The sequence below is a fragment of the Phocoena sinus genome, chromosome 7 (assembly GCF_008692025.1).
Source record: "Phocoena sinus isolate mPhoSin1 chromosome 7, mPhoSin1.pri, whole genome shotgun sequence".
Lineage (NCBI taxonomy): Eukaryota > Metazoa > Chordata > Mammalia > Artiodactyla > Phocoenidae > Phocoena > Phocoena sinus.
The window spans coordinates 66,534,314-66,547,357 of NC_045769.1; the positions used below are offsets into that span (position 1 = coordinate 66,534,314).

Below are 13,044 nucleotides of genomic sequence, written 5' to 3' on the forward strand. Positions count from 1 at the left end.
GTTAAATACAGCTGAGAGTGAAATAATTGGATTTGGCCTTCCAACAATCTCTAGCCACTTTAGAACTCTTTCATTACAAGGGAGAAACTGAAAGGCAGATTTCAGTAAAAGAAAGAAGATTCAATGGATGAATAAATGAAATAGAATGAGTTATTTGTGAAATTACAAATTAAGTCTAATATTAAGTGAAACAAAACCAAGTTTAATGACTCAGATTTCTCTAAAACTCAGGAATTTTCTTTGAATGCTTTTATTCAGTTTGCTCTTCTCTTTTATTCCTATCCTAGACTTTTAAAACTTAAATTTTTTCTTTATATACACAAATCTTATCTAGAACTGAAGAAAATACTTTTCAGGTGCAAAACTGGAAATGGCTTCCCCAGAACGTAAGGGCCTTGTCCCCTTCACCAGAGAGTCTCTTGAAGTTATGGAACAGCATAGTGCTAAAAAACACAGTGAGGAACACAAAGAAGATTTAAAGCCAAACACTGACTTGGAAGCTGGAAAAGAGCTGCCGTTTGTTTATGGAAATCTTCCTAGAGCAATGGTGTCAGAGCCATTGGAAGATGTGGACCCATACTTCAAGAATAAAATGGTAAGGATTAATTAAACTTATGACTATATTTTTATTCATTTTCCAGACATGTGAAAAATGTAATTGAGATAGGATGAAAGAAGATGGAAGAATAAGTGAAGAGGTAATTTTAAGTTATAGAAAATTGGATAAGAAATTTCACACATATTTGAGATTTTTATCAAAACCGAATATTTGCCTGGTAGGTTAGTTTGTTTAGGGTTACTGTACTTTGTATGTAACTAGTTAGGAAAATAAAGCCAATGTATATTTCATTCATAAATTTTATTCATTCATACAGTCACAGCCTATCTATCCAGAGAATGATTTGAGGAACTTACTAAATATTTTGAACAATCCAAAAAGAAGCACAAAGTGATAAAAATAAAAATAATTATGCTTAGAAAAGCCAGAGATCTGTGTAGACTGACAAAGCTGGAAGAGTCTCTACTAAGAAAATAGAATTTGAGTTATAGCTTGGAGAACACTTCACATTTTTACAAGGCAAAGGGAAGCTCTTCAATGAACAGTCAGTCAATAGCAGATATTAATTCTGGAATAGGGAAGAGACAGGCTGATGATAGAACTAGAACCCTGTAGCTGTGTTGCAAATTGTGAGAAATACGATGAGATAACAGAGATGGCAGCATGGCTTTAATGTGGTGGCCAAAGTACTGGTGTAATGAGTGCAGTGTTTAAGTAAGATTAATCTAGAGATTCCTAAATTACTATTGCATGGAAGAGATAGGGTCAGAAAGATGAAATTAGAGAGAAAACAATTGAGGCCTGAAGTCAAGAGGTCTGGATTATCGGAGTGTCTTGGAGAGAGGTAACACACCCGAGAAGAAATAGCAGGATTTGAAGACTGATTAATAATGCCAAGGTTTCCAGCTTGAAAGAATAGAAGTGCTTCTGACAAAAATGAAGTAACTATAAAGAAAGATCAAATTTGGGAGAGATGAGGATTAGTCCCGTTGTAGACAAATGTAATTTGATATTCTTGTAGAGTGTTCAGTGATTTTACCAAATGGGTGAAATGGAAATGAATCACTTTCTAGACAGAAAGCAAAGTGAGCATTTTGTATAATCACAACTCTTTTGAATACTTTGCATGGTGGAAGCGTATTGACAATTTACAGTATAAATGTATATATTAACAAAAGATTCCAGTATCTCTGGTAGCCTCCATGGGCATTATGCATCATTCGCTATAAAACACCTGTAAAACCTTAAGAACATTTTAGTGAAAATGTAAGTCCTCATCTCAATTATCTCCGCTTTCACTTTTGCTACGCTTAAGTCATTAACAGTTGATATAACAGTAACCTTAAAGGTAACTCTATTATAGCAGAGTTCTGAGTTCTTTGTAGTGTTTACAGACATGGCAGACAAATCTAGGTGTGTTACTGAAGACAAAATCAAAGATTTTGAAAAAACAAAAACGGTAAGGATACCTTAGTATAAAAAGTATTGTTATTAGTGATAACACAAAGATACTAAAATTTTAAATTATATTTAGTTTGCTCTGTTAAAGATGGCATACAAATAAATAATTCTAAAATGAAATGAACAATTTCAGCACTTAAATATTAACTAGAAAATTATTCTATCTGGATCTACTCATTCCTTCACAAAGACATAAGTTGGTTGGCTACATCCTGTGTGAAGTTTGAAATTGTTTTGGAAAATACATGGAAAGCACATTTTAAACAATCAGATTTATTTTATTTGGCCCTTTTTACTTTCTTTTTGCTTTTAAAATGGAAAGAGGGACAATAACTACAATCAGGCCAAAATACACACAAATTGTATGTTGGAAAAGTGTTCCATTGAGGAGAATCAGAGCACGGTTTGTTTTCCATTTAGAATAGGTATTCATAAAATATCAATGAATATATATTTGTATATATAGACAAATATAAATACCAATGTATAGTCACATATACACCTCTGTATAATTATATATTAAATATATATTTTAGTATATTATAATATATTTTATCACATTGCATTATACACTATACATTACTGTTACATTATACTCTATATAATGTTTACTATGTGTAATATAGTTATGCACACACCACAACAAATGAATTTTCCAAATGGGTATGTATATATAATAAAAGTGCACATATGTGTGTGTGTATATACTTATGTGTGTGTGTGTATATATATATACAGACATACACACATACATATACACTTTTACTGTGTATCCATATTTTACACACATATACACACATATACATAAGTCCTTTTTAAAATGTTTCTGATTTTTCCCTTTTTTGCTTTAATATTTCTATATGCCAACATATTAGTTTTACATGATATAAACTTCTGTTTTAAATATGTTTATGTCGGGGCTTCCCTGGTGGCGCAGTGGTTGAGAGTTCGCCTGCCGATGCGGGGGACACGGGTTCGTGCCCCGGTTCGGGAGGATCCCACATGCCGCGGAGCGGCTGGGCCCATGAACCATGGCCGCTGAGCCTGCGTGTCCAGAGCCTGTGCTCTGCAACGGGAGATGTCACAACAGTGAGAGGCCCGTGTACCTCAAAAAAAAAAAAAAAAAATATATATATATATATATGTTTATGTTATTGATAATTTACAAGTGGGGTTTTATACCGTAGGTAATTACTAATGATTAATGTAATGTTTGAGTGCATTCGGTCACTTTTACTACTATAATCCCATACCTTATTTGCTTCAAAATAAAATTAACTTATTTTACATTCATTGAATTTTAGTATGCTTAAATGCATACCCATGAGCCATCTGGATATAGATTTCTTTCTATTACATTAGTTTTGCAGGAAGACTTGAGGATTGGTGTGTGGCAAACAGTTTTCTTAGGTAGAACATTGTTTAAAAAAAAGTGGTAGATAAGGCTAAATATAAGTAAAAATAGTTTAAAAAAAACTTTCCATTTGATTTAGTCTGTAAAAGGATATCAAAATGTAAGAAGTATAACTGTTAGACTTCATGACAAATGATCATTGGCAATACGCTTCATAATTGATGAGATCATAATTCTCAGTTCTAATTTCAGTTGATGTTCTTTATTTTCATTTCACTTGATGTTCTTCTTTTCCTCTTACAGACTTTCATAGTATTAAATAAAAAGAGAACAGTATTCAGATTCAGTGCCAGCTGGTGTACCTTGTCTCCTTTCAATTCAGTTAGAAGAACAGCCATTAAGATTTTGGTACATCCATATCCTTTTCTGTTGGTTTTAAACTGTACTAATATCAAATGCAACTATTCTATTCAGATATTGCTGCAGTCTTTTTCTCTTTTTAATTTTCATTTTAGGTCATACTGAAATCTTGATTATAACTGCACTGTGTTCCATATTTGAAAGTACATTTAAAATATATTTTCTAGGGACTTCCCTGGTGGTCCAGCAGTTAAGACTCCGTACTTCCACTGCAGGGGGCTCGGGTTCGGTCCCTGGTCGGGGAACTAAGATCCCACATGCCTCGTGGCCAAAAAAATATATATATATTGTTTTCTTTTCTAGTACACACAACAGTAGTAAATGTTAACAAATCTTAGTAATCCTCATTGTTTTCAATATGAGGAGTATATTTTTTTGACATTTGAGAAACTATGTGATCTCATATGTGTAAATACATATAAACAGATTATAGAAACATGTATTTCCAATATTATTTTTATTAACATTATTCCTTGACAATAACTTACCTTTTTCCGACTGTTAATTTTAATTAGCATCTTGATTGACTGCATATTTATGTCCATGACTGATTTGCCAAAATGGGGGCCAGCATTACAGTAAGTTATATAATTTTATTATGTATAATTGCGTATATAATTTATTTTATATTTAATACATTGTGTTACAGTACATTATATATTACATAATATAACAAATTAATATTTTTAATATATAATATACATTGTACATAATATAATATTTATACACATGCCACAATTAATTGATAGTCAAATTTCATGGTTAATGCTGTAAGACATAGCCCACTCTAGAAGCCCTAACTAAAGCCCTATCCTATGGTCGTCTGGTTGATTGGTTGGTTGGTTGCTTGGTTGCCAGATAATTATCCTCGACATAGTTCTTCAGAGTTGATGATGTATTAGTCTCACTTTTAATATGAAAAGTTATTATATGAAAACTTTTCTGCAGGAATACTTTGCTTGGAATTTATACATTTGAAATACTTGTAAAACTCATTGCAAGAGGCATCTGGGCAGGATCTTTTTATTTCTTTGGTGATCCATGGAACTGGCTCGATTTCAGTGTAACTTTGTTTGAGTGAGTATTTCTTTTAAGTTGCAAACATCTTAATACCTTGCTAAGAAAATGCTCTTCATAAAGAAACATTGAAGATGATAAAGTTTTCTGCCTGCAAAAATTCTGTGAGTAAAGAATAATTCATAAATCATAGCCATATGAGCTCTCTCAGGCAGCTCCAACTGAACTAGTCCTTAGAATATGCATTCAAAATGAAAGGAGTGGGATATTATCTCTGTAATCTACCCGAAGCAAAAACAATAGAGATTGAATTTTTGCATTTGAAGTGATTATTTTCAGTGAACAGAAAATCTCCTGGGAGTTTAAGAGAGGATCCTGGCGTATTTGATTCTTCTCTAATCTACATTGCTTAAAAACAGTAAATATTCTAGTTATCAGAATAAGATAGTTTATACGCACACATTTTTCTAGAATGATACATTAAGTTCTAATAATTTACATGTGTATTGATTTATTTAATCCTTCTACTTAGTGTACTCTATTTTATGGCTAAAGAAATTGTCACTGGCATCAAACTTCTGTTAAAATAATTTAAAATAATACTCTATTTGTGGACTTGGGGTCAATGTTTTTGAAAAAGAAATAACCTTTATAAAGAACATAATTAGTTTCTGCCATGTTGTAAGCAGTCAAAAAATAGTAGCTAATATCATTGAAATTATTATCGCTACTACTTCTACTATTACTATTATTATTTCTGCTCTTGCCATTGCTATTAGCTAACACTTAGGTAACACAGCTAACATTTAGCCCTTAGTATGTGCCAGATGCTTTGCCATGAACTTTACATATATTAACTTATTTAATCCCCCCAAATCCTCAGAATTAGGAAGTATTATTATCCTTACTTTACGTTTGAGGAAACTAAGGCAAGAAAGATTAAGTAATTTAAATAGTGGAGCCTGTATTTCTACATGGTCAGTCTGGCTACAGAGTCTGTATCGTTAACCACTATTCACCTTTACTTCTGCTGTCATCACCATCACCATTGTCATCATCATCATCACCTCATCACCATCATTATCATCACCAGAAGTTTAAATACTTAAATTTTATTCCTTTAAAAAACTGTGGATTTCCTTATTTTTAACTATTTCTTCACCAATTAGATTCAAAGTATTTATGAACATAATATAGAGTATTTGATATGGAATTATGACTACTCAGAGTGTCAAGCTTTTATAAACTCTCATAATTTGTTTGTAGATTAATATTTACTTGGATACCTTGCACTATAGCAGTCTTTCCCTTCCAAACAATTATAAAACTGTTTGCAAAATGCAATAATGAAAGCAAGTGAAACATTTGGATATATGGTTTTAAAAATAAGTTTCAAATAGTATAAAGAGCCAATATGACTTCTAAATGACTCCAATTTAATCCCACAGGCATATATCAAGATATTCACCTCCAAACTTCATTTCAATATTTCGAATTACAAGAAATTTGAGAATTTTGAAAATTATTCCTTTAAACCAAGGTAAGAAAAGGCATTGAGTTCTTCATTTTGTTTCATGTACTTCCGTGTATTCATCTGAACACCCCTATTATTGCTTGAAGAAATGTTAAATTGAACAGTGTTTTAGCTTTGGAATAAATGAATTATCTGATTTTCAAATTTATTTCAGTCACTCCTGGAACGGCAAGAAAGAAATATCACATTTTTTACTAATTTGAAGTGGGTTCAATGCTTTGATAATAAAATATAGAGCTCAATCAAAATATATTATTTTTCTATTTTTTTCTTTTTTACTTATTCTTATGTCTTAAATATGAACTTATAAAATTGTCTTTAGACTTCTGAGAGAGATAGCAGTTTAGACAGATATCTAATCTGTCCTCTTCTTTTCCTCACTGTGTCTAAAAACCAGTTGAAATGAACAAAGCAATATAAAATAAGATAAATTTCCTTTTGCTGTCAGTGCTTGGATAGGATGCATTCCACATGCCACAAAGTTTAAGAAGGTTCTGCTAAATAAAGTGGAGCTGTGACCACATTGATGGGAGAAGCTGACAACTAATTTACACCTCCCATTCCTGAAAGAGTCTTACAGAAGCCTACCAATACCTTCTGATTTGTTGTTCTGAATGAGTAAAAACAATCAGCTAGGAAAACTTGACCCTGAGTTTTTTTTTGGCTTCTATGAGTCAGAGGTGTTATGAAATATTTGAACGAATAAACCCACAGGCAAGTGTGATAATACCAAAATAAGATCTACAGGCAACTTTCATCCACTGGAACACCATGAAAAAGGCCAGATATATTGCATACTCTGTACTTTGAGAACAGGCTGGGCAAAACAGCAAAAAAAGATTGGAGAAATATGGTAATGGATGCCTAACCTTGTGGATATACTGAAAGATTAAATAGTACACATTAAACAGGTGAATTGTATGGTTTATAAATTATATCTCTTATTTTTCTTCTAATACATTGGCAATGATATTTTTTTAAAATGTCCTAGCTTTAGTGAAGGCCTGACTATATATTTATAGTCTCTGGTTTATGCATTGGTTCAACATCTCAACAATTTGAACGTATGAACCAATACTTAAATATGGTCATATATTTTGATACAGAAATTCCATTTCTAATGTAATACTTTAAAAAGACTTGCATATGGCAAAAAAAAATTAGTAGTATTATTCCAGGTGGCAAAAGTAGCTATAAATATATATTTCGGTATGATAGCAATTAAAATTGTATATTTACTCTAGATATCACATTTCTTTAACGACAGGAATAACTTTATTTCAACCCTATTCTATTACACTCAAGAAATCTAATCATCTGAGGAGGTCATTTAAAAAATAGATTTTCAGTTCTCACAATGATATATGAAATAGGTATCACTATACCCATTTAAAAAATAATAAAACAAGCATAGAAATGTTGGTAACTTGCTCAACGTCACAGAGCTAGTATATTCTCATCCATTGTTGAGCTGAGTAGCTATTAGGATCATAAATTTAAACAGACCAACAAATAAAAAAGGAGCAAGGGAAAAAGAGAAGGAAGGAAGGAGGGAACTAACGAAGGAAGGATGGAAAGAAGGAAGGAAGCAAGGGAGGAAGGAAGGCTTATAGTAGTTTCATCAATGAAATTTAATTATGCGGTTTTTGTTGTTGTATCTTCTTGTTTTCTATGTTTTCAAAATTGAGCATGTATTATTTAATAATTAGAAAAATGAATGTTCTTAAATAAATCTAGCTTTAAAGTTGAATTCTCGATTAGTAAGTATTCTGATATAAATACAGCCACATACAATCACAGTTATGTGTTATTCTCATTTCTAATCATTAAAAGTTTTTCATGTTTTACTTAATCAGCTCTAAAACTTGAGTTCTTAAAAAGTTAATGAGATAGCCACTATGGAGAACAGTATGGAGGTTCCTTAAAAAACTAAAAATAGAACTACCATATGAACCAGCAAGCCCACTACTGGGCATATACCCTGAGAAAACCATAATTCAAAAAGAGTCATGTACCAAAATGTTCACTGCAGCTCTATTTACAATAGCCAGGACATGGAAGTAACCTAAGTGTCCATCAACAGATGAATGGATAAAGAAGATGTGGCACATATATACAATGGAATATTACTGGGCCATAAAAAGAAATGAAATTGAGTTATTTGTAGTGAGGTGGATGGACCTAGAGTCTGTCATACAGAGTGAAGTAAGTCAGAAAGAGAAAAACAAATACCATATGCTAACACATATATGGAATCTAAGAAAAAAAAATCGTCATGAAGAACCTAGGGGCAAGATGGGAATAAAGACACAGACCTGCTAGAGAATGGACTTGAGGATATGGGGAGGGGGAAGGGTAAGCTGTGACAAAGTGAGAGAGTGGCATGGACATATATACACTACCAAAAGTAAAATAGATAGCTAGTGGGAAGCAGCCGCATAGCACAGGGAGATCAGCTCAGTGGTTTGTGACCACCTAGAGGGGTGGGATAGGGAGGGTGGGAGGGAGGGAGATGCAAGAGGGAAGAGATATGGGGATATATGTATATGTATAACTGATTCACTTTGTTATAAAGCAGAAACTAACACACCATTGTAAAGCAATTATACTCCAATAAAGATGTTTAAAAAAAAAGTTAATGAAAGAATGTATAGAATACTGCTATTTCAAGCTATTTCTTGTTTCAACATTTGCAACCCATGTTGATTTTTAACTCTACGCCTTTACCTATGCTTATAAATAATGGTGATTAGTATGAAAAGCAATAGCCAAGAGAGAAGTCCTCTTCTTTATGTAGTAAAGAGAAACAAACAAATAACTAATTTAAAAATACTAAGTTATGTCTAAATTATTGCCAGGTGTAATAAATTAGCAATCATACAGAAACCTCAAAGTTAAGGGTTTTATTCATTTTAGTCATTGGACCTAGATAATGGTGAATTAAATTATAAAACACAAAACTATTGATTTCGATGGCATCTGCATTTGCCATGGGAGAAGTTTGCTAATCCTGCTTTACTAAGATATTTTATTTTATCGAAAACAAACCTTTCTCTTTTCAGGTCTGAAGTCTTTTGTAGGGATCCTGATCCATTGTTTGAAGAAACTCACTGGGGTCATTATCCTAACTCTCTTCTTTCTGAGCATATTTTCTCTGATTGGGATGGGGCTCTTCATGGGCAACCTGAAGCATAAATGTTTGCGATGGCCCCAAGAAAATGAAACTGAAACACTGCACAACCGAACTGGAAACCCTTATTATATTCGAGGTAAGAATCCCTTGCATCTATATCAAAAAAATTAAAACTTTTCTTACTGGAAAAACATTCTTCACAGAAATATTGAACATTCAATTTCAGAACAAATTTGACTTCAGAACAACCTTCATATAAATGCCATAACTATGCTCAAGTACTAATTTGGATCAGTTTCCTTTATCAGGATAATAAAGTTCCAAGTCTTCAGACAGTTAAATCAGGGAAACCTAAGTTTGGAATTGCTAACTTGCAAGTTTTATCCTTTCATAAATAAATAAATATGACCAAAGTCTTAATTGCAATTTTATCAGAGTACAATCCTCATGATACTACCTTTCTTCGATAAAGTTGTTTAAAATTTAAATGTAATTATACACATTAGAAACTTTGGGGTGATCATATAAATCAAAAAATGACCTACAATATAGAAATTCTTACTATTGTTGTATTTCAATTGCTGCTGCTCATTTTAAATGCTTTGAGTTATACTTTGATGAATAATGAAAATATTTTAGGCTAACAGAAATAATGTCAAACAAGTATTGCTTAGCCCTTATACATAAGTAATTCACATGCCTGATCACATATCTTCACCATAATCCTGCAGAAAAGACATGAATAACCCGTTACCAACAGGGAAACAGAAGTAAAGAGAAATTTTGTGAATGTTCTAGCATACTATAACCACTCGGTGGCAAAACTAGGATTCTAGCCAAACTCCATCTGGCTTTAAAACCCATTCCATTTTCACCAGGCCATACTCTCTTATTAGATTTTTCCCTCATATTAAAATCATCAGCTCCTTTCTGACAGTATTTAGAAAAAACCAAAAGCATATTGTTCAACTAATAAAAATAAAATATTGTTTAACCTTAAGTAGTCCTTCTACCTTAATTTTATTTATACTTTGGATTTAATAAGTTCTAAAACAAATCTTAATAAATTTTACTCTTTGGTTTATCCCATAATATGATATGATGCAAGTAATGCAAAATTATTAGTATATATGTGAAATGTTTCCTTATTATGTAGGTCTATTTCATGGTCTTAATTCTAGTGATAAGAACAATAGGAGATGGATGTTAAATCTTAGATTCCAAGTGAAATCCCCTTTAGCTTCTTTGATGTTGTAATAAAAATATGCTAATTACTAAAAATTTTGCTACTTCACTGGTTATTGCTAAGAAAATAGAGTCCAAGTTCTTTTCTTTGTTAAAGTATGTATATTATAATGAAATCATTTTAAAGATTATCACTTTAATATTTGTCCAATTCTAGTCATTCCATTTTCTCAAATAGCATGTTAGGAACTGCTGGAAATATATTTGCAAAACATTATTTAATTTCCATGTCGTAGTCCTTGTATTTAGAAGAACACTTGGGAGTGCTCAGTTCTAATGTCAAATTTCATTTGGGTTTTGACAGTCACTCAAAAGTTTTGATTAATGGTTCCTAACTATGATTTTTAAATTCTTCTAAAATTATTTTAGGTGACAAAATAAAGTGACATTTTCTGAGATTGGTGTAATTCAATTTTGTATACACACACACACACACACACACACACTCACCAGGACTGATCTCATGGGTTTGATTTGTGTGATTTGAATTCAGAACCTAAAAAGCAATGCTACTAAACCTATATGTTCCCAACCCTGGTAACTGATATCTATAAATACACAATTTACATTTTGATTGATAGCAGATAAAAATACCTGGATGAATTCTATGGGCTATGACTCAGATTAGCTCAGATTATGATTGAAACTAGGTGATATCAGGACAAGTAATTAGGCGGCACTGGACACTCATTGTAGAAAAATAAGCTGCAAAGTGGGAAGAGAATGGAAATTAAACCCAGAGGCAGAAAGCTCTGGTCTTCTGTTCAGGAAGATCATCAGGAATAAATCCTGGAAGGAATAATCCTCAATTTTCAAATAGATTAGTCTTGGGAATTTTTCTTTCAGGGTCTGGTCATACCTGGCTGGAGTAGGTGGATTGCCAGAGGTCTTTTGGCCTGTACACTGGATGCTAGGACAGCCTCCTAGATTTAAAAGAAAAGCGGGGGAGTCAGGCTCTATGCTCCTTCCTTCTCACTATACAGAAGTATGTTCATCTGTACAGATTTAACTGGGTTTCAGATATGCTGTCCACTCAAGATTAGATATGGAATATCATTTCTTTCCTATTTTTCAGAAACAGAAAACTTTTATTATTTGGAAGGAGAAAGGTATGCTCTTCTTTGTGGCAACAGAACAGATGCTGGGTAAGTGGTATTAATGTTTTCTTCTATTGTAACCAGAAGTGAGGTCTGGCTGTTCAACACTCAAAAGCCGGTAAAAAGGCCAGGTTGGTGGAAAGGAAAGTTTGCTTTATTTTGGGTGCCAGCAACCGTGAGCAGGAGATGGGGTGGGGAGAGGGCGGAAGCCTGTGTCCAATGGACGACTCTGACCCCACCGCCCTGACAATCAGGGAGCAAGAGCTTTTATAGATGGAGGGAGGGGACTACAGGCAGGAACAGCGCAGTCAGCTCTGACAGACATCTTGACATTGGTCATCGGTGGTCTGACCAGCATCATCTTGATTGTTTAAAGTACAGTTAATCTTCAGTTCCAGGGTCGGTTTGTTCCCATTTCCTTGAGGCCAGTTCTTGGAATTATGGCAGCTCATGTCACGGCTACAGTCTGGTCTTCATGTAGTTAACTTCTTCCACCTGGTGGGGACTTCAGCATCTATAGACAGCTCACAGGATATGGCTCAGAATATTATCTGTAGCCCTTGAGAAGGAACTAAAGGTCCTTGACTATGTTTAATGACTAAACTATTATTATTTGGTCTCCTTTGACTGTTTTCCTTTGTTTCTACTTTTTCTCACTTCTCTGATTAAACTTATTCTTTGGTTAAAGTTTTTCCACAGACAAAAGTCAGGATGAGAACATGGGAGAGCAAGGACCATAGGGTCCTGCTCCGTTTCAGTATCCCTGATCAATAGTATTTATTTAATGATTATTGCTTTTATTAATGGTTCCTATTTGATTACATAATCTCATTTTACCATCAAAACCATGCTGAGAAGTGTACAATATGGAATACTATTAATCTGATTTTACAGAAAAAAGTATAATGGATAGACTAGCTAAATGGTTTATTCAAGGTCAAGAAGTTAGTAAATGGAAGAGCTGGGACTTAAATAAGAATCTGATTTTCTGTTTTCAGTGTGCCCCAGAGCTAATAGGAATTATCAAGAAAGAAAATATAATCTGTTCTTCAGCCCGAAGACTTTGAAGAAAAAAAAATTAAAGATATGATGTTATTTCACTTATTTTATGGCTTGTATGTCTTTAATGAATATAATTTACATTAATCACAAGCTGATTGCTCTTAAAAACAGTACTTATAAATAATTCTTCAGTGAGATGACAAAACTCTCAAGTTTTATTGT

At 32.9% G+C, this 13,044-nt stretch overlaps 1 protein-coding gene across 1 annotated transcript in view; it reads left to right on the forward strand.

Annotated features, from left to right (window-relative positions):
• The first annotated feature begins 370 nt into the window (after positions 1-370).
• SCN7A (sodium voltage-gated channel alpha subunit 7) overlaps positions 371-13,044 on the forward strand; it is a 60,156-nt gene continuing 47,482 nt past the window's right edge. The window contains exons 1-7 of the mRNA XM_032637450.1: positions 371-595; positions 3,678-3,790; positions 4,283-4,372; positions 4,743-4,871; positions 6,260-6,351; positions 9,408-9,614; positions 11,799-11,868. Of these exons, the coding sequence (XP_032493341.1) occupies positions 371-595; positions 3,678-3,790; positions 4,283-4,372; positions 4,743-4,871; positions 6,260-6,351; positions 9,408-9,614; positions 11,799-11,868 (926 nt within the window). The remainder of the gene's footprint in view (positions 596-3,677; positions 3,791-4,282; positions 4,373-4,742; positions 4,872-6,259; positions 6,352-9,407; positions 9,615-11,798; positions 11,869-13,044) is intronic.